General features: G+C 31.5%; 3 protein-coding genes across 16 annotated transcripts in view; 2 read left to right on the top strand and 1 right to left on the bottom strand.

Moving 5' to 3' along the window:
- Positions 1–22,021, bottom strand: part of dlg1 (MAGUK family member discs large 1) — a 462,366-nt gene that overhangs the window by 67,545 nt on the left and 372,800 nt on the right. For all 14 annotated transcript variants that reach the window (XR_014982862.1, XM_085660911.1, XM_035879539.2 and 11 more), the window contains 2 exons: positions 1,965–2,240; positions 1–204 (listed from right to left, as the gene is read on the bottom strand). The exon at positions 1–204 is cut by the window's left edge and continues 9 nt beyond it. Coding sequence is in view for 13 of the 14 variants with exons in the window: in XM_085660911.1 (XP_085517037.1) it covers positions 1–204; positions 1,965–2,240 (480 nt within the window). In the remaining variant the exon portion in view is untranslated. The remainder of the gene's footprint in view (positions 205–1,964; positions 2,241–22,021) is intronic.
- LOC146873351 (uncharacterized) lies at positions 11,457–12,092 on the top strand. Its single transcript, XM_085663344.1, has 3 exons — positions 11,457–11,627; positions 11,780–11,870; positions 11,970–12,092. The coding sequence occupies exons 1-3, from the start codon at positions 11,515–11,517 to the stop codon at positions 12,090–12,092; spliced, it is 327 nt and encodes a 108-aa protein (XP_085519470.1). The 5' UTR covers positions 11,457–11,514.
- On the top strand, positions 18,765–20,469 carry LOC146873350 (uncharacterized). The gene is made up of 5 exons (XM_085663259.1): positions 18,765–18,854; positions 19,007–19,124; positions 19,234–19,495; positions 19,879–19,992; positions 20,364–20,469. The coding sequence occupies exons 1-5, from the start codon at positions 18,765–18,767 to the stop codon at positions 20,467–20,469; spliced, it is 690 nt and encodes a 229-aa protein (XP_085519385.1).

The raw sequence follows: 22,021 nt of genomic DNA, 5'->3' as shown, positions 1-22,021 counted from the left end.
TCTAACTGCTACCAATTTGTCGCCAACAACGAGACGACCATCGACCTGTGCAGCTCCACCTTCCATGATCTTCGTAACGTATATCCCATTGTCACCGGGTATATGCTGATTGCCAATACCACCGGCGATACTAAAGCCAAGACCTTTATTGCCTTTGATCAATTCGATTTCGATCAGCTGCGTGTGTCTCCGTCGGCGAACATACTACGAAAGAGAGAAAACAAAAACATAAAAAATAAAAAAATAAAAATATACAAGAAAATATTTAAAATGTGTTAGGAACATGCAATTACATCGAATTGCAACGAAAGGACAATTCATTTCTCTTTCTCTCTCTCTCTCTCTCTCTCTCTCTCTTTTTTTTCTCTTCTTTTCCTTTTCCATCGTTTTCCTTTTTATTGTTTAGTTAACCGTGCTCTTTTTCCGTTTCTCGTTTTGAACGACGTCGTTCGATTCTTTTTTCATTTTTTCCTTCTTCTTTTTTCTTTTTTTTTTTGTTTTTTTTTCTTGTTTTTTTTCGTCGTTTTTTTCCCTTTTCTTTTTTCACGTTTTCGTTCATATGCATGTAACTTCTCTCGCCATCGGAAATAAAAAAGTTCACGTAGGAAAATTAATTACAGGAATTCCATTTTATTTTTCAACCGACTATCGATTCCCGTCCACGAATTGCTCTCCTCTCCCCTTTCCGCCTCCTTTCAATGACGTTCGCGAAACGAATTCGCGAGAACGATCACGAACGCGAAATAAAGCGTGACGATCGTCGGAATCGGTCCCAGGATATGAGAATTAACGTGTAATTTTCTTTCCCTTTCCTTCCCATTCTCCTTTTATTTCATTTCTTTTTTTCTCTTTTTTCTTTTTTTTTTTCTTTTTTCATTTTTTATTTCTTATTTTTTACTTTTCATTTTTTATTCTCAGCTTTGAACCGCGATAATTTATCCGCGTAATTAAACGTCACGTTCGATGTCAGATGCAGGTACACAACGGTACGAAAGTATTTTCCTCTCTCTCTCTCTCTCTCTCTCTCTCTCTCTCTTTCTCTCGTGATAACTATATAAATAAAACATATACGACATTAATAATAGCTTAACTGTGAAAATAATTTACTTGAAAATTTCGATCGTTAAAAGTACGACGTAAATCTATATAGTTTCGATTTTTATTTAGTAAAGAGAGACGATACTTCCACCTTTTGAACGTTTCATAAACAAAAGTTCGTAGTACAAGATCGTTATCTCCTCACCCATAAATACGTTCTTCATTTTCTTTCTTTTCTTTAACGAAAACGATCGTGAAGTTTTCCAACAACTTTTCAAAGACGAGGAAGAAAAAAGATAACTTACACTGGCCCTATATCTATTTGTCATAAGGATTTCCCGAATATTTCCTCTCTTTCTCTCTTTCTCTCACTCCTTTTTTTTTTCCTTTCATCTTTAAAAAGTTCTGAAGCGACGATCGTTTACCTGCTCTCAAAGATTCCTTCTCCCATTTAGTCTTAAGAAACGTGTTAAACTTTTGAAGATCTCGTTCGTTATAACGTCCACCGGATGTATCTCGTTTCATAGCTCACTATCTCAATTTTTATTTTATTTTCTTTCCTTTTTTTTCTTCTCCTCTTTTTTTTTTTCGTTCCTTTTTTTTCTTTTTCTTTTACGCAACGAAGAAAGTATACTCGTAATTTTGAAAGGAGAAATCGATGATCCAATGATATTGGTGCTATCGTATGAACGCTATATATATATATATATATATATATATATACATTTATATTTCTATATTATATATTATATTTATATAGTATATAATAATATATAATTTATTATTTATCAAAATTTTTCGAGTTGCATCACTAAATACTTTAAGACGGAGAGAGAGAGAGAGAGAGAGAAAGGGAAAAAGGGAAAAAGGGAAAAAAAAGAAGAAAAAGAGGATTCAAAGATACGAAAGAATGTAATTGAACGTACCAATTTGACGGTATTGCCGGCACGTTTAAGGGCATCTACAGCGGCCGCATGCGGTACGTCAACGACGGAGACATCGTTCACCTGAAGGATCGTATCGTTAACGCGAAGACGTCCATCCGCGGATGCCGCCCCACCCGGTATAAGTTTGGTGATGTAAATTGCCGTGTCGTTGCCAAAGTGAGGATTGTCGGTACCTCCGGCGATACTAAAGCCCAAACCGGCCCCACCTCTTTCCAAAACGATCTCCTCGTATTCCCAATCATCGTCGCCGTTTACCTGAAACAAATATATCAAATTATAATTTAGCTTATCGAAAAAAGCTCTGAAATATTTTTCTATTTTTTTTTTTTCAATAGGAAAGGAAAAAAGAACGTTAAAAAAAAAATATCCAACGAATTCGATAAATGAATAAAAGAAAGAAAGAAAGAAGAAAAAAAAAAAAAAAAGAAAAAAGAAGAAAAGGAAAAAAAATTCCTGGATAGATCAATTTACTTGCAATAGAAAATTTTTTTTCCAAAGGAGATCGATAACATTTTTTTTTCCTCTTCTATTTTTTTTTCTTTTTTTAATCTTCTCTCTTCCTCTCTCTCTCTCTCTCTCTCTCTCTTTTTTTTTTAATCCTTTTCTTAATTTCTCCCCACTCTTTCAAGTTCCTTATACCAACCCCAATATCGTATATATAGATCGTAAAGCCGATGAGCTCGAACGATGCGTAAGAAATTAAATGCCGAGAAAGTCGTCGAATGAAGATGTTATCGAAATGTTATTAAGAAGATTACCGGCGAGTGTTTCGAGTAGAAGTCTTTTTAAAGACTTTCCAACGAAGAGAGATTCTCTTTAGAAGGAGGAAGGATAATAAACGTTGTTCGAAAAGAGGACAAGTTTCTCTTCTCTTTTCCCTCTTTCTCTTCCTCCTTATTCTCCTTCTCTTTCTCCTCCATCCTTCTTCCTTATATGTGGCTTTATAATAGGGTATAACGTTATTAAACGAGCGACATCTCGCATAACCAACGACATCTCGCATAAACAACTACCGTCGAAGGAGAGTATCACGCGTGCTAATCTAGTCTGCTTGAGGTCTCAAAATCAATTAACTAGTTACACTCCTCTCTCTCTCTCTCTCTCTCTCTCTCTCTCTCTTTTGCTCACACTATATCAAACCCTTTACCCCCTATAGGAAGCTTAACAATGAGTTAACCTACCTACCCAGCTAGCTACGATCCTAGCTAGTTTATTTTGCTTATCCTAACGGAATGCTTAGAATTGCTTATCCTAACGGAAAACATTAAACGTCGAGTTCGATTCGATTGCACCGTGATTTCTAACGATAAGGTACTTGATAAAATCAATATCAATTTGTTACAATCGATTTGTTGTTAATGAATTGGAAATTGCATTTAATCGTTTTAGTACGTATCCGTTTCGTTCGAACGATTCCTTAAATAAACGTCATACGTATCTTCTGACCACTCATTCGATCTTTCTCTTTTTTCTTTTTTCTTTTTCTTTTTCTTTTTTTTTTTCTTGTTTATATTTCTGTTACTATTTGCGAACTCAAAGAGGTCTACATTATACACGTGCGTCGGCGCAACACGTGTCGTAAAGACCGAGCTTGCAACCGTTGATTTATCGAGAGTAACGAAATATTTATAGAAAATTCGCGTGGGAAGGAGATCCTGGCTCCTCCAACCTCCCCCAATACCCTTACTCATCTCTCTTCATCCTCATTTTTTGAAGAAGCGTTCAACGCTCGCGCAATTATCTCGAGGTTTAATACGTGGCCGAGTTTATTATTTATCCAACGTACAGTTGGACGATAGAGCAAAATTATATTTTTATTTCGACGATTAAATTCGATATGCATATACATACAAATATAATATATATATATATATATATATTTGTTGTTAAATAATTCATTGCTCAATAATGTTCAAATGCTTAAAAAAAAAAAAAGAAAAAAAAAAACAAAATAATTTTCAAACTGTCGAATCAAATCGAATTACCATTTTACGAAATCTGTCGGCCATGGCGTGTCCCGATTAGTTACGATGTTGGAAGAGGAGATGAAGGAGGATATCACAATTGCATCGTTGTCAAGACTGCAAATGGACGACGTCGAGACTAACGATGCACGAGCACGAACAACGACCTTTAGTGGCACTTTCGTTCAACGAGGCGAAATTATTTCTAACCGATGCGTACCAATCTCTATCGGGTTACGACGGCAAATAAAACTATTATTCACCATAGAGAAGGACACTTATCTTGATAAACTTAAAAGATCTTAAAAAATGATGAATACGAACGTTCTCTCGTAATTCGATCTTACGATATTATTCATAAATTACGATATAATTCATAGAAATTCTTTCATTTTCTTTTTCTTCACATCCCCTTATTCTTCTTCTTTTTCTTCTTCTTCCTCTTCTTCCTCTTCGTCCTTTTCTTTTTTTTCTTTATGATTTCAAGTAAATGATAACAAATGTTTTCACGATATTTAACAGGAAGTACATCAGTAGACATATAAAAATATACAAATGCACAGCTTCCATGAAATATCACGGGTATATGCTCCTTCTTCTTTCCTTGTTCTTTTTTTTTTCTTTTTCTTTCCTTTTTTTTTTTCTCTTTTGATCAAACTCAACGAAACGTATCTCTCGGCTTATATAAACGACACACGGTTACCTTTTATTTTATTTTCTTTTTCTTTTTTTTTTTTCTTCTTTTTTTTACTCCACGAAACTTACGAGCCCGCGTTATTGGAATGATCGTACTCTGTTAGTGCCACTTCCCCCCCAACCGCCCCATCCATTCAATAATAATTCGAATCAATGTCGTTCGTCGATTAAAAACAAAGATCATTATTATCATTCATCGATAATATCATCTCATTTATTGTCACATCACGTGGTCAAACTACACAAGGCATAAAATACCGATATCATTGAATATTATATATTATAGAAATTTCGTTCCTTTTAACTTTGATGTATTAATTATATTTTAATATGAAATCATTTAATAACGTTTAACGAAGCGAAATGTTTCAAAGTTTGCATAAATTTAATGTCAAATTATCGTTAAATTTGAAGGAGAAACGACGCGCACCGATCACCAGCCATTCTGTTGGCAGGAAAAGATGAAACTGTTGCTCGACGAAAAGCGACCAGATAGAGAAAGAGAAAGACAGACAGACAGAGAGTGAGAGAGAGAGAGAGAGAGCGAGAGAGAGAGAGAAAGAGAGAAAGAGAGAGAGCGAGAGATAGGAAGGTCTTCTCTGTCACGGTAAAAGTCTTCCGTAAGAACGACCAACGAAACGACAACGACAACTACAACTACAATTACAACTACAATGACAACAACAATAAAGAAGAAGAAGAAGAAGAAGAAGAAGTAACGTTAGATGCTCTCGTTCTCGCTCTGCACTAGCGGAGCATTACAAGCACAGCCAGAAACTCGCTAGAGAAGGCACGCGCGTGCGTTTCTAATCTTCTTCTTCGTCATCTTCTTCTTCGTTTTCTTCTTCTTCGTCATCTACTTCTTCGTTTTCTTCGTTTTCTTTTTCTTTTCGAAGGGAAGAAGACTCAAGAAGCATCGTTCTACAAACCCACCACCACAGTCATCGCTATTATAATATTAGATCGGTCGACGGCTATTTCCAACTGACTGTGAAAATACATTCACGGCACGCGTCTCGAAACGAACATCACACCGCGAGACCCGGCATATTTCGAGTGGCTGAAATAACTAGCTCTCTTTCTCTATCTATCTATCTATCTATCTATTTATCTATTTTATCTGTATTTCTCCTGTCGTTCTAACTTCGTTTAAGGGATTGAAAGAGATCGATCGAAGGAAACCAAGAAACAAAAAAAAAGAAAAAAAAAAAAAAAAAAAAAAAAAGGATGCCATAAATACTTCGATTTTTCTCATTTTCGCACGATCGAGTTCTACGATCGTCCGTAAAAACTTGACTTTCAGTTTACTTACGTAATCTCCGTCTACACAGGCTCGTTCAAGGTTGATTCTAACATTCTCCCACCCTTTTTCCAATTTTATTCGCGTACGCGCAAGCGTTCAACGGTTACTTTCCTAATGTACGTTGTTAAGAAATGAGAGAGAGAGAGAGAGAGAGAGAAATGTAAAAAAAAAAAAAAAAAAAGAAAAAGAAAAAGAAGAAAAAGGAGAACGAAGAAAAAAGAAAACGAAACATCTTGTTATCACGATCGATCGAAGCTCGATCGATTGATCCCATAAACAGTTCTGAATTTCAGCTCCTAATTCAAGTATCACAGAATGGGAACTCTCTACGGTCGTGTGTTCAAATTAACATCTCGAGAAACGGTCGGTCTATATTCGTCGGCCTTTGTCGGAACATGCCATCCAACGGACGGGTAAAGATAGATTCGTTTCGCGGCAAAGTACAACGAATTTCAGGCTCCGCTGACCTTGAAAATAATTAGCCTCGATCTCGGGCTAGAAGCTCCGGTTGCCATTGGAAACGCTCTTAGAGAAGATAATACAAAGAGGGGGAAAAAAAGAAAAAAAGAAAAAAAGAAAAAAAAAAAAAGAAAAAAAAAAAACATTAAATCCGAACACTTCCTTTACGGTTTATTCACGATCGATATCGAATCAATCAATCGAATATTTATTTATTTTCAAACGAATCAATATCGACGAAATAATATTTTCTTACTTTTTATATTCATTGAACAATCCCATTTTGTCCTCTCCCCTTCTAATATCGTCTTCCTAATCCTTCAATAGCATTATTATTATTTCAACGAAAGTATTTATTCCGTAGAATCTATGGAGATCGATTTAAAGAAAAATTTTTCAAAGATTCGATATATCGAACGATCGAGAGATATCGAAGGATTATCGAGAATCGTCGTAGTTGCCACTTAAAGTTAACACTTAACTCTCTATCTCTTCGGTCTTTCATATTTCACACGGAGGTAAGCTCGGTAAAGTACGAAAAGCTCGATAAAACGATTAAAGAGAATTCTTCGATGGGAGTGAGACGAGTGTGGGACGAGTGTGACCAGAGGAGATACGGGGAGCGGGGGGGGGGGGGGGAGAGGCTCGGTTAAGGGGGAAACGAGAAGCATCGGAAAGGGAGATGCATCGAATAAGCGAGAAATAGTAGAGTAAAAGCGAGAACCATCGATGGAAACCCTTCTCTCGTGATCCCTCGAAGATCCTCTTCAAGAAATCCTCTGGTGTTTACGATGGCGAACTCTCGAGCATTTCTCTCTCTCTCTCTCTCTCTCTCTCTCTCTCTCTCTCTCTCTCTCTCTCTTTTTCTCTTTCTCTCTCTCTCTTGGCCGTGTCGTGATCCTTCCATGTCGTAAAATCCTGTGGCTGCATTGCATTGCCGATAAAATTTCTTTATATTTCTCGATCATACATGTATACGTTCATACGTGTAAAATACATTTTCTCATTCCGATATTTCTATTATCTTAATCGTTATCGGGATGAATAGTGGTTGGTTGAGAGGTATGGGGAATAAATGTTTTGGAAAATTGTAACTTATAGAATTGTTTGTTTTTTCTTTTTTTTTTTTTTCCCTCTACAATATTTCCACTCTTTTTAATTCGACTCGCTTATAAATAAACCTTTAATATCCTCTCATGATACGTGTTTTATAAAACAATAGAGACGTTTTTCTAGACTACCTTTATTCACACCGTAGTAATGTGTGTTAGTTAGGTAAAGAATGGCATTATTTAACAACGAACGTAAGATATACCCGTAATCTGAGTCAACCAGAGAAATATACTCTGAGCATTGTTTCAAAGAAATTAAAAACTAAAAGATTTAGTTTACGTTCAGGATATTTCTTCAAGGTAATTGAAATGCATCGGATGGTATCAAAAGTGGTGTCCTCTCTTTTATCGTTTATCCCTATTACAAATTTAATATTTTAATTAAATAACATACGTTAAATAATAAAGATTATATAGATCGATAATATAACTCGAATGTTATCGAGAATAATGTTAATGAAAAATCAAAATTTTGATTAAAAATACTTTTCGTTTAATTTCAAAAGTTTAACGAAATGTGTTATGTTCCATCAATTTCTAATCTGCTTTGATAACGAACATCTTAATTATTAGGAATTCTTATCATTGAATTGTTCGAAGTTGGTTAATTCTTGTTAAACGATTCGCATTTACCAAAGTAACTCGAATTCGAGGATAAAGCGGATGAAATGCAGTGAACGACATGGGCGTGACCATTAAACGCATTCCTCCGAGTAATCGTCTTACATTAGAAACGAGCTTAGCTAGGTACAACGTTCAAGTTAACGTTATACTCGTTAGCTCATAGATAGCTTGTGAATTCGTTGATATTATTCCTTCCTTTCCCTCTACATCCGTTTTCCTTTCCCCGTCTCTTCCACATGTTTTGTTCGAGCTAATCTATAATAGAATGAAATAATTGTACGAAAATGGATCGACGAAAGGTCGAATGATGAAAATTTTAAGGCTCGATGCCAAACTTTATAAACGATGGAAAACAATTATTTAAAGGCTAAAACAATGAAAATTATACTCTTCTTTTTTTCTTCCTCTTTTAAACACTCCTCTACGTGTATACATATATATATATATATTTTCTCTTTTTTGATTCAATTTCGAAGTAATGTAAAAAAAAAAAAAAAGAAAGAAAGAAAAAATAGAAAACAAAAAGGAATGGTAATAGGAACGGATGAAAATTTTCCATAAGATATTATTTTACCAGCGTCTTTTGTTCGTCGATTTTACGAGATAAACGGATCACACGATTTGACTTGTTAGGTAGTAAATATTGCATGATATTGCCAGAGAGAGAAAGAGAGAGAGAGAGAGAGAGAGAGAGAGAGAGAGAGAGATGCAGCTTGCATGCCAAGAGATGCAGTCAAGGTGAGTGTAGATTAACGAGATCCAAGTGCACATCTCGCGGAACTATTTATGACATTCAAAGGGATATGTGTATGCACATATAAACGTAACACGTATGTATGCTAGTACCTATATGCGGTTAGATGAATAAGTGAATTTCTCGCGTGGTGAATAGAAACAAACGATGTCCAAATTTAGATGAAATCATTTCTACGACGAAGCGAAGAGAAAAGAAAAAGAAAAAAAGAGAACGAAGAGAGAGAGAGAGAGAGAGGGAGAGAGAGAGAGAGAGAAAGAAAAGGAGAAAGAAAATAAAACAAACTTAACAATGAAATATGAAAAACTTTACACGATCGTAGAACGTACATATTGAAATAACTTACACGTGTATGTAAATATATCGACATGGGGAATTAAAATGACATATTTATATATATATATATATATATATATATATATATATATATATATATATCTGGTCATGTATTATCGTACGAAATTGAAATAATTGTGCTTCATTATTCACAAACTGGATGACAATTCAGAGAAGGGTCGCATAAGTAAAGCCGATTTCCGATATCCGATATCGATATGCGATTTAATTACATCCTGATTAACGTGAACCGATGCTTTCGAGATTGTAAATGGATTATCTTGGATTATAAATATTTCATTCATATGTCGAGTTCAAATGTAAAATAAAAAAATAATGAATCTTTATTCTTCGTTACCTCTTGCGCATATATATTTTTAATTGTCGTTTGTTTATGCCTATATATATATATATTTTTTTTTTTTATACACATACACACACAGACACATATATATATATATGTGTGTGTATATACATATGTATGTATATAATAGTAATTTGTTGATTACCATTAAAAACACTTTGATCGAACGAGACACGTTTTTCAAGAGATATGAAAAGAACCACATACACAAAAAGAGAGAGCGAGAAAGAAAGAAAGAGAGAGAGAGAGAGAGAGAGAGAGAGAGAGAAAGAGAGAGTATTATCTAAAGTATTAAAATTAATTTTACCATAAGAAGGACGTAAAACTTGGGAGTAATATGAACACCTTTCAACGGGACGGCGATTCTCACGGAAGAACTTGCAATGTAAGGGGTAAAATATAAAAACGACATATCACGAGGACGAACCGTAAAGAAATGACGCTATTCTCTGTCGCGTCGACGTGAAACCGCGCATGTCTATTTCGATCGAGAAAATGAAGATGAAATATAGCCGATAGTACGAATGGAAGGAAGCAAATTTTCTTGCGAGACAATTTCGATAATTATATGTAACGAATGACATTAATGTCCGATAAGATCGATATCATCAACCTCACGTATTTCTTTCAAATGTTTCGCATATGTGAATGCACGCAATGTGTGCATATATGTGTGTGTGTGTGTCTGTGTGTGCGTTTCTTTCTTTTTGCTACCATAGAAGAACGTAAGGTGTTACTTGTTATTGTCCATAATTATTATCGATTCCTTTTGCATAAGTAATACATAGTAATAACTTGTCGAGGATCCAAAGGAAAGAAAAGAAAAGAAAAAGAAAAAGAAAAAAAAGAATAGTGATAAGAAAAAAAAAAAGAAAAGATATCATACATTTTTACGAAACAGTCTTGCTTCTTCCTGCCATAGATATGAGCGTATTTGAGAAAGGATTTTATACGATCAATCGTTCTTTATTATCGATGATAGGACTTTGGCCTTACACGGATCGAAGAAAGATACTTATCCGTACATTTTTCGTTCAATTAGGTATCGTATGCTCAATTATAATCGAGGTAAGAAAATTCATCCCACAAAAAATATATTACCGATGATTAAAATCTTAATAATTCACCTTTAGATTATGAGATTGATAATATCGGGTACAAATATTGATTTGATGATCGAAAATATAATGTACGTTACTAGTTGCACGATAGTAAATGTCTTTTACTTTGGCATTTTTTTTCATAAACGCATCGATCAGGTACGTTCTTAAATAGATTAATACAATATTATGTTTTATGAAAATTTAATATTGAGAATTTACAATATACGATAAAAGATATTTATATTATCGTAGATAAAGCTTTTCGATAGTATAAAATATGAATGGTATAAAGTTGAGAATCAAGAGGAATTTGAAATTTTACGAAAGTTCGCTGCTAAAACTCGTATCTTTATGATCATTATATTATGTAAGAATGATTGGAATTTAAAATGATGAAAGAACATTATTACTTAAAAAAAAAAAAAAAAAAAAAAAAAAGGGGGAGGGAAAAGAAGAATAATAAATACTTTTATGTAATAGTGATCATGTATATACACTTTGGATTAACCATACCTGGATCAATGTATCCTCTTGTATTAGACGTGATCGATCCATTGAACAAAACTCGACAAATGAAATTTGCACCAATTTTAGAATATTTCTCAGGTCGAGAAAAATATATACTAAAGATAATATTTATCTATTATTTAACTATGATCGCCATAGGGATCACAATAGCTGGTACATTCGGATTGTTAATAGTATGCGTACAACATGCTTGCTCGATGTTCGTCCTTACCGGGTTAGTGCTTCTAAACCTGTTAATTTACTAACAACAGCTTGACAATTCCCTCTTGTCTCGCATAGATACGTAATGAGGCACTCACTGGAGGAGCGACCAGCCAGACTATTAGACTATATCTATCAGGAAAACAAAGCGTATACGAGAATAATACGTGCCGTCGAGTGTCACAGGAGAGCATTAGAGTTAGTATGAGTTTTTCTTACATAAATGATCATAATATTATAATAGAATAGAATAGACGTGGTGGCGGGGATAAGAGTAAAAGAAAAGAAAAGAAAATCCCCTAGAAAATATCAAAAGAAGAGAAATAAGAAGATAAATGTTTTATTTGTAGCTTCGTCGATCAAATAAATTTACTCTTTGCTAAAACCAATTTTTTCGTATACATATTATGGTTTATCGCGATTACCTTTCAAATTACACAGGTGAGTAATTGAATGTGTATTTAGAAAAAAAAAAGAAAAAAGAAAAAATAGATATACTGAGAATAAAATCTTACACCTTTTTTTTTTTTTCATATACAGATAAATATAATAGATGAAAAATTGATAACGCTGATGATCATTCAACTATTTACAATTTTCATTATAAGTTTTCTTGGTCAAAAAGTTATCGATTATAGCAACGACGTCTTTGAAAGTGCGTAAGTACATCGTTCCGTTTTGTTCCTATCCTTGTTAAATATTCTCGTAAACTTAAATATCCATCGTGACATTAATTCGTAGAATAATGACGCCATGGTATTTGGCTTCCGTGAAAATTCAAAAATTATTTATTATAATATTGATGAAAAGTATAAAGCCTTCTTATCTATCAATAGGAGGATACTTCGTTTTAACGAATGAGTTCTTTCTAATCGTGAGTATTTGATTATTAATAAGATAGAAAAAAGATAATACCTATGACAAAAAAGAAAAATTATGACCCTTTTTTTTCGTAAGTTTAAACAAAACAAAAAAAAAATATTTGCTTCAGTCCGTTAAATGCTCACTCTCCTACGCCATGGTGCTATATTCGTTTCGATGAAAAGGAAAATTAATGGAAACAGAAAAAACGTTAAGGGTAGTATGAATTATAATTTATAATATACAAATAAATATATATATATATATACATACACACACATAGATATTATTTTCTTATGTATAAATATAAGAAAATGTAAATTGACCTAATATAGAAAATGAACTATTTACTTTGTTTCATTTAAGTAGATACGTAATTTATAAATAATAAAAAAAAAACACTGCATACAACAACCAAAACAACAACAACAACAATAATAATAATAATAGTAGTAGTAATAGCAATAGTAATAATAATAATAATAATAATAATAATAATAATAATAATAATAATAATAATAATAATAATAATAATAATAATAATAATAATAATAAGCAAAGCGAGAGAAAGAATAGTCTCTATTATCTTCTCGCGTTAGCGTATTTACTCTCGGTATTTGAGATATCCAGTAAATACATGTAATATCGAAAAGTACGAAAGTCGTACGAAAGTATCGAAACGTCGTAGTTAATGATCGATTTTTTCGACGAAAAATGAGATCTCTTGATCATCGAATGCACAAATCTCGATTATATAAGAGTCTCTCACGTCAGTCAATATTAATAAATAGTAGAGCGTATAATGCGTAACGAAAAGAAAAGGGTTTCTTTTGGTTTCACGCATCGTCGATAATTATGTGAGATATCGATCGATCGATTCGACGTTCTCCCTTTGTGAACCTGCGTGAATATTCGCATGTGACACCACGTCATTAAAAAAGAAAAAGAAAGGAAAAGGAGAAGAATAAAAAAAAAAAAGAAAGGAGAGAAAGAGAGAGAGAAAAAAAAGAAGAAATATATTGAACTTTTCTACTTTTTCTTTTTGTTTTTTTTTTTCTTTCTTTTTTTCTTTTTCTTTTCCTTTATTCCTATCGTATTTACTCTATCGTTTTAAAAATATATAATCCGCTGTTTGTTATTCATCGTGATTATTCATGATACATCTTGTTAATTAACAATTGTTATTTTTACAAAGAAAATAAATTAATGGAGAGAAATCTTGTTTGTAAAAAACGATTTTATCGTTGATTCATAATGAACGACGAATAAATAAATGGTTAATCGTTATTTACGGCGGTTATTCGAATATTCCTATCAACGAATATATCAATCGTATTCTGACCTTTTGTAAAATCGAACCATAAAGCTATTCAGGAATATCATTGTGTATTTGAATCAATTGATACTTTTGATGATCACTCAGGTTAATCTCTCGGGAATATGGCCGAACGATCGATCGATCGATCAAAGTGTAATGCTTAACGAAGCTAGGATTCTAATTACTTGCGATTAATAGCGCGTGTAATTCGCGAATAGGCTCTTGGATTTGCATAATGTAGGGTCGGCAACGTTACAACAAAGAATTTATGGCACGTGTCGTTTCGCCGATGGCTAATAATATCGATCGTAAGTAATTAGTAATGAACAATGTCGGAATAAATGATAATTCGTTTCAGATGATTAAATTCATCTCGATTAAATATCAGATCACGGATGTTTTAAATAAAGAAATCATTATGTTCTCGTTCGTATCTGCCTTATCATTCGGCATCGTTCGTTATTCTTGCTATCGCAATGAGAAAAAGAGAGAGAGAGAGAGAGAGAGAGAGATGCGATATAATTTGTTATCAGTTTCAAGTCAAAAAAAAAAACGAATTTTATATGAACTATGAAAAAATATTCGTATTATTTTCAATATTGAATATTTATTATTATTTTTCAATTTAATAAGATTATTACGAATGAGATACGGAAGAAATATTGATAATAGAAAAATATACTTAATAAAATACACTTTACGTTTCCTCCATTTACAGGGATAATTCTTACGAATTCATCGTTGAACTATATGATCGACCTAAGGAGAATATATTTTTCGTTTCAGTAATTTACTATTCCAATATTATGACGATTCTTCTTTCTCCAATGTTATCTGTAATGTTGGATATATATATATATATATATATATATATATATATAACATCATTAAATGAAACGAGAGATTGTCAATTACCGTTTCTCAATGGAGTTCTTCGTTGATAAGACAAAATCTCTTTTCTTCACATAATAATAATAATAATAATAATAATGATGATGATGATGATGATGATGATGATGATGATGATGATGATGATGATGATGATGATGATGATGATGATGATGATGATGATGATGATTATGATGATTATGATTGGATCAGCATAGAATATCTGTCACTCATCGTTTTTAATGATAATTCAACATGCCAGGAAAAATGTTCAACCGTTCTGTCGGGTCAGAATATTTTTGTATTTTCCATCGGGTTATATCAAAACGAATTTACGTGATAGGAAGGCACTCATGGAAATGGGAAAATACAGTTTACTCGACGGGATGAAAATTTTTAATGGAATGCGAATCTGAAAAATATTTTCGACGCTTGGTAATATAAAAAAAAAAATTTTCCCTTCTCTACTGGTTACATTGTAGAAAAGGCTATTCACCGGGAACGAAAGTATTCAATGGGGAGAGATGAGAAAGTTTATAAATCGATCCTCTTTACGGATTATAAGATCTAACGAAAAAGCTATTGGGTTTATACAAATTCGTATTTTCGACAAAGGCTATTCGTTTTTATGCATTCCACACCAAAATAGGTTCGGGGATATAATAAACTATCGGTATCGAAACATACATAGATTTCTATTGAACATTTCTTCTATTGGAAATTAGTTTGATCTGTATCAACATCGTTCGGGTAAGTACACATACATGTTTACTTTATATCTGCGTAACTGTTGATCGTAGAGAGAAAAAAGAAAAAAAAAAAAGAAAAAAAAAAATAAAAGGAAAGAAAAAAAAGAAAGGAAAAAGAAAAAAAAGGAAAAAGAAAAAAAAAGGGTAATCAGATTCTTTCTCGATTAAATACATCATAATAAAACAAACGGGGAAATACTATCATTCGAATAATAATCTCCATGGTATATTGGCGCAACGATTTAACTTAAATATTTGTCAACTTTTTAATATCGATCAACAAATTGTTTCTTTTCCTTTCTTCTTTCTTTTTTTTTTTTCTTTTCCCCGCTCCTTTTAATCGAAATACGACAACAACAATAGACGATAATTAAAATGTTCATTCGATTTTATAGATATCGTTTGAAAAAGCGAAAGTTATTGCTAAAGGTGATTACGACGAAGAATTGACGAAAGCATGAGAGATCGTTGTAATTGTCGACCTTGAAAACTTTTTCTTTTTTTTCGAAAGAAAAAAGGACATTTCTTTTTCTTTTTTTTTTTTCCTTTTTTCTTTTTTTTCTATGATAAAACGCACACTGCTCACATTCAATTTAATACTTTCTTCTTCTTCTTCTTGTTTTTTTTTCTTCATCATTCTTTCGTTTTCTTTCTTTATCTTCTTTTTTTTTCTTTTATACCGAAGTTCCTGCAAACATATATATCGCATATCACAATGTTTTTATTCGTTACGATGAACGTATTCGGCCATTGGATTCGGAGACGTTCTCATGGAAAAGTTCCAACACGACATTCGATGATTTTAATGCACGTAACTCTCACCAATCGGACGTTGTTACGTGCACGCATAAATAATATGACGTTCGATCGGCACATTCATTATCTATATTTGTAAGAAATGTATATATATATATATATATATATGTTCAAAAATAAAATCGTATTGAACTATTCCTACTACTTCTCTTACTGAAAAGTATATCGAGCGTTACCGGAAAACATTCGAAAGAATTATCGCATTAAATTTTCCTTTTACGTCATATATTTACTATACATATATATATATATATATATACACATATATATATATATATGTATATATGTATGTATGTATGTATGTATGTATGTATGTATGTATAGTTCTAGCGATCGTATGTAATATATGATGTTCCATTTCCAACAACGATGGCAAATATAATGATAGCCGAGATAACATGAAAAACGAAGATGAGTTTAATGGTACTTTCGTTGAAGTCATGACGAAAGTACGACAGCATCGACTCGTTGTGATCAAGTGACCGGAATGGTGCTTTATCGTCGATCGTTTTCGATTGCTTTCAATCAAACCGATATGATATTAGATTTTAGAGAGAAGATAAAGAAAGAAAGAAAGAAAAAAATATAAAAAAAAAAAAAAAAAATGGCGAATATCTTGTCTTGACGAGGGTATAGAAAATTTGTGTTTGCAAGAAAGAAAAGAAAAGAAAAGAAAAAAAAAAAAAAAAAGAAAAAAGAAGAGGAAGCCAAAAAGAAAAAAATCAATTTTCAGTAACAATTTTCTTTTTTCTCTCTCTCTCTCTATTTTAAACGTCAATCTCAAACTATTGAATTTTCCAACGACAATTAGAGTTCATTTCTATCTCTTTTCTTTTTTCTTTTTTTTTTCTTTCTTTCTTCTTCTTCTTTTTTTTTTCTTTTTTTTTTTTTTTTTTTTTTTTTGTCGAAACTAAAAAACACAATCTCTTTCGTTGACCCTTTTTCATTTAAACGTCACGTAGACGACGTAAGTTTTCGACGAGTTAATGAAGTGTCGTGGCCACGTAACACCGCAATAACCACAAATTTTGATGCCGTTAGAAGGAAGAGAATGTAGAATGTAACGAGCTATAAAAGTAACTGCATTAAACTCCCTCCTAAGTAGGATCCCTTTAAATATCACTCTTAATGCTGTACCATTATCGACCTATCGAAAAACGTGTTGCATCGATTACAATTAATTGGATATCTGTTCTAGATGATCTGAACTGATGTAAAAGATAAAATCTTAAATAATTATCTTTGTATTATAAATATAGGGGAAATATCGAAAGGATATAAATATCTTATTAATTTTTACAAATATCATTCTAATTTCTACAATAGAATATTCTATATAATCGAGAAATAAAAATTATCTGCGACTTAACGAATCCATGAAAAATTAATTAATCATACTCACAAGTATAGTTGAACGAACGATCTTTTTTATTTTTCTTTCTTTTTTCTTTTTTTTTTTTTTTTTTTTTTTTTTGAAAAAAAAGAAAGAAAAAAAAGAACACTGCTCGGGATTGATAAAAGGTCAAGAAAATGCGCAAGTCGATATCGTTAGAGCAAAGTAAAAAACCGAGATACTACAATCGTTCCATCAATCAAGATCGTAGATTACGGAAGGAAAAAAGAATTGTTTTGATAACGTATGACGGTCTTAACGATATTCAATGAAACATACACTTTTTCTATAATTATCAATCATTTGTTTTTTCTCATCTCTTAATGCACTTATCATTAATCATTCGATAGATATTTTGAAAAAATGTGAAGAAATAATATCTTACGATTAACAATGTAAAAAGCGACGAATAACGATATAACTATTTGCATTTTAATTTCATTGTAAATCAAAAAGCGATTAAATTTCTATTGTTCCGATTATTGGGCTCTATTTAAATTAAAATACGATTTGTTATTTTATCACTTGTCACAAATATCATATTGAAAGGAACAAACAAAAAAGCAAAAAGAAAAAGACAAATCATGCGATAATGTAATCGAATGATTGAGTGACACTACGAGCAACGTTAAAAGCCAAACACCGACTATGTTCGATGCACCGCAATGATACGTATCGTGACAAGGTATCGATCGATTTATCCCCACCACAACGGATATATTTTCAAGAAGGGTTCTATATCCTCGACAATAGAGCAAATAATAAATAAGTAAGTAAGTTTCTTGCTCGGGGGTGATATAATTATCTTACATAATTTCGATATTATCCTTTCCTTCCGTTATAGAACGTACCACGATATAATTTATTATTTAAGAGAATAGGAGATGAAGAAGGGTTGTAGAAAAAAGAAAAAGAAAAATGAAAAAAAAAAAAAATTAAATCAAGCGAGATAAAAAAGATGAGTGCTCTAGGTATCATTCACTTTTGACGATTCTGAGAAGAATGAAGGAGCTCGATAGAAATTTGTTAGGATTTTTGCGCAAATTATGTTCGATCACTGGTATTTGGCCGTATCAAACACCATTTCAAAAGTTTATTCGCTCATTCATTATACACGTCTGCATTATCTACATATATTTCGTTCAGGTAAACGTTGAATGAATTGAGAAAAATTTTTTATATGCTTTTGCATTTATTCTCTTTTTTTTTCTTTTTTTTTTTTTCTTTTTCTTTTTACTGCTTTACCTGTGAAATAAAACCAAAAATATGATTGAGCTTAGATCACAAATTTTTTATCGACCGAACTCAGCATGGAGTCGTCTTTACGTTCAATCTCTTATATGCTTACGACGATATCTATGAATATCATCTATTATGCTGGTTTTTTCAATAAGAAGTTGGTACGTTCAATCGATGTTAAAAATTAACAAATTATATATTCGTAAAACGTAATATTCCCTTTTTTTGTTTTGTTTTTTTTTCTTTTCTCTTTTTTCATCATTCATGATTTGAAATCTTTTATTCGTTTATTTATTTAGTAATTTATTTTCAGATATTACGTTGTTTAATGCAAGTATTGACCGATTGGAATAATATAAAACAAACAAAAGAATGTTACCTTGTTCTTGACTATGCTTCTCTATCCAAACAATGTATCTATATGTTTATACGTAAGTAAAATTGTAGAACATAAATATAAACAATAGTAGAGACGAATACAATATTAATTATCATTATTATTTTCTTTTTTTTCTTTTTTTTCTTTCTTTCCTTCTTCAGTTTCTTATAATTCATACATTTCATTGATGTTCCTGATATCAATCAGCCCTCTACTTTTGGATGTGATAATACCATTGAACGAGACTCGACCGCATGTATTAATAATCCCGATGAATTGGTACAACGGACAGGAAACATATTTCATAAAGTTATTACTTCTTCAATATTTTTCATTTATTGTATTAGGCATAGCTGCGATAAGTAGCTCCGCGATGTATTTGAGCACTCTGCAATATATTTGCGCTATGTTCCGAATCATTGGGTAAGTATTTTTACAGATTTCCCTTCTCTTTTTCTTTTCTTTTTGCACCTTTCATATTTTTCATCAAATTTGAGCTCAATTAAAACGATTTGCGCATAACATGATTCATAAGTTTTTTTTTCTACAATGACAGAATTGAAAATGCACTTTCGAATCTACTGATTATTATTTTCGAGATTTCAAAGAATATACAGTCTCTTTTTTTTTGTTTTTTAAAATTAAAATTATTCTTCATTCTGTATAAATGTTAGCTGTTAAAAGTACCTGTGGGATGTAGAGCAATCCCAAAAGGTACAATTTGAAATTATTTCGTGATATGCACAATTACGTTTAATATTAAAGAAATGAGTGAATAATATATATCAATTTAATTTCTTATTCAGATTATTTTTGGATAATATATTGGAAGATAAGAGGAAGAAATTAAATATAATCGAAGACGATGCGATTTACGTCAGGATTATTCATATAATAAAAATACATAATAAGACGATCGAGTTAGTATCGATGATATAGAATATTACATTGTCCAATTATCGCTTTATTCGATCATTTCTATTTCTCGTTAACAAGACAATGTCTCGATACTATAGAAAACATTGTAGTCCATTGTAGCCCATCGAATCTTCATCCTTTTTCTTTTTTTTTCTTTTTTGCTTTTTTTTTTTTACTAATAATTCATTTTACCAGAAACACGACGTGATGTGATTTTTTTCTACTCCCAAATTATCCTACATACTTCTTCACTTTTATTTCTTATATACCTATATAAATAATATATATACATATACATATATATATATATGTGTGTATATACAATGAGTTGTTGTTTACTTTTTATCGAACAATATATTTTCTTGTCTTTTAGATTTATCGACGTTTTAAATAATAAATTTAACGCATATTATCTTGCAGTAATGATGTGCGCTTTATGCTACATCGGGATTACCATCGTTCAAGTAAGTGATAGTTAAGTTAACGTAATATACTTATATACTTAAAAAAAAAAAAAAAAAAAAAAAAAAAAAAAAAAAAAAGGGAATCAAAAAATTGTAAAACATATTTAACATTTTCGTTATTTTTTCGATTCATAATATCATTCAGCTACTTGATGAATACGAGAACCATAGTAACATGGTAATGTTGATCCTATCGATATTTTACATTATCTTCCATTTAGTTTGGGGTTTTACCTTTTGTTACATGGGACAACATTTGCAGAACGTGAGCGAGGCTATATTCTATAAAGTGTAAGCATAAGACTTCTTTCGTTCATTTTTCTTTTTCGTTTTCTTTTTGTGTTCATTCATTATTCGAACGCAACGGATCAGGCGAGTTTTTAAAAAAGTACGAAGAGAAAAAAAACAAAAAAAACACAAAAGAAAAAAAAGAGAAAGATTGAAAGCAAGAAAAATTTCCTTATAGTTACGCAATACCCTGGTATTTGTTGCCGAGGAAATCACAAAGATTATTATTCTTTTTGATCGCGAGATCAACAAAACCATCGTATATATGGATCGGCAAAATGTTTATTGCGTCGTTAGAATTTTTTACAGCGGTAAGAGATAATTAAAAAACGTTGAAAAAGAAAACTTTATAATAGCAATTTTTCTAATCCATTATAGTGTCATTTAAATTTTATTTAAAGCTCGTACGATTGTCTACCTCTTACGCTATGGTACTGCGTTCTTTGAATTGACGTCATACAACCCATTCCGAGAAATTTCGCAAGAGATACGGTAATTAATGAATAAATTATCCTCGAAAGAAATTTGTATGAGAAAAACGATAGAAAAAAGAAAAAAAAAAAAAAAAAAAAAAAAAAAAAAAAAAAAAGAAAAATTCTATATCGAATCATGTCAAATATTATATACAATGTTCATATGTTATATACAATATTATATACAATGTTCATTAAAATACAATGCATATAAATCGAGATAATAGTACTTACATGTTTATTAGTAATGCATTATTATTGGATTATACGATAAATATTTAACTTGAAGATAATACGTAATATCCAAAAAATGACAATTTTCACGATGTATCGTTAAAAAAAAAAAAAGAAAAAAAAAAAGCCATTTATACAAATTGTGAAAAATATTTCAAATGATCAGATATTCCATTCCAAATTGATTTCATTTCTACGAACGAAATAATTGTACGAAAAGATATATCAAAGATGTAAACGAGAGAAATAGAAAGAGAGAGAGAGAGAGAGAAAGAAAGCGTTTGACTTCCGTTCGACGATCCAGTCAAACACAGACTGTTCAATGTGCTGTTATAATATCGATCGATCTCCCCACTACGATAAAAAAGTTATAAAGAAGGGTTCAAACCTGAGGGGTTTATACACTTTGTAATAAATTACGATAAAGTATATTTTCGTTTTATACTATAATTACGATATTATCCCTTTCCGTTACTATTTTTACCTATGAATTATATAATACTATTCAAGAAATATACGAGAGGTAAGATAGAAAAAGAAATTGAGACAGGTAAACAAAATGAATATCGTCA

The sequence above is a fragment of the Vespa mandarinia genome, chromosome 1 (assembly GCF_050613455.1).
Source record: "Vespa mandarinia isolate Hongniang chromosome 1, ASM5061345v1, whole genome shotgun sequence".
Classification (NCBI taxonomy): domain Eukaryota; kingdom Metazoa; phylum Arthropoda; class Insecta; order Hymenoptera; family Vespidae; genus Vespa; species Vespa mandarinia.
The sequence above is the reverse complement of the archived record's forward strand: the minus strand, read 5'-3'. Positions and strand labels throughout refer to the sequence as shown.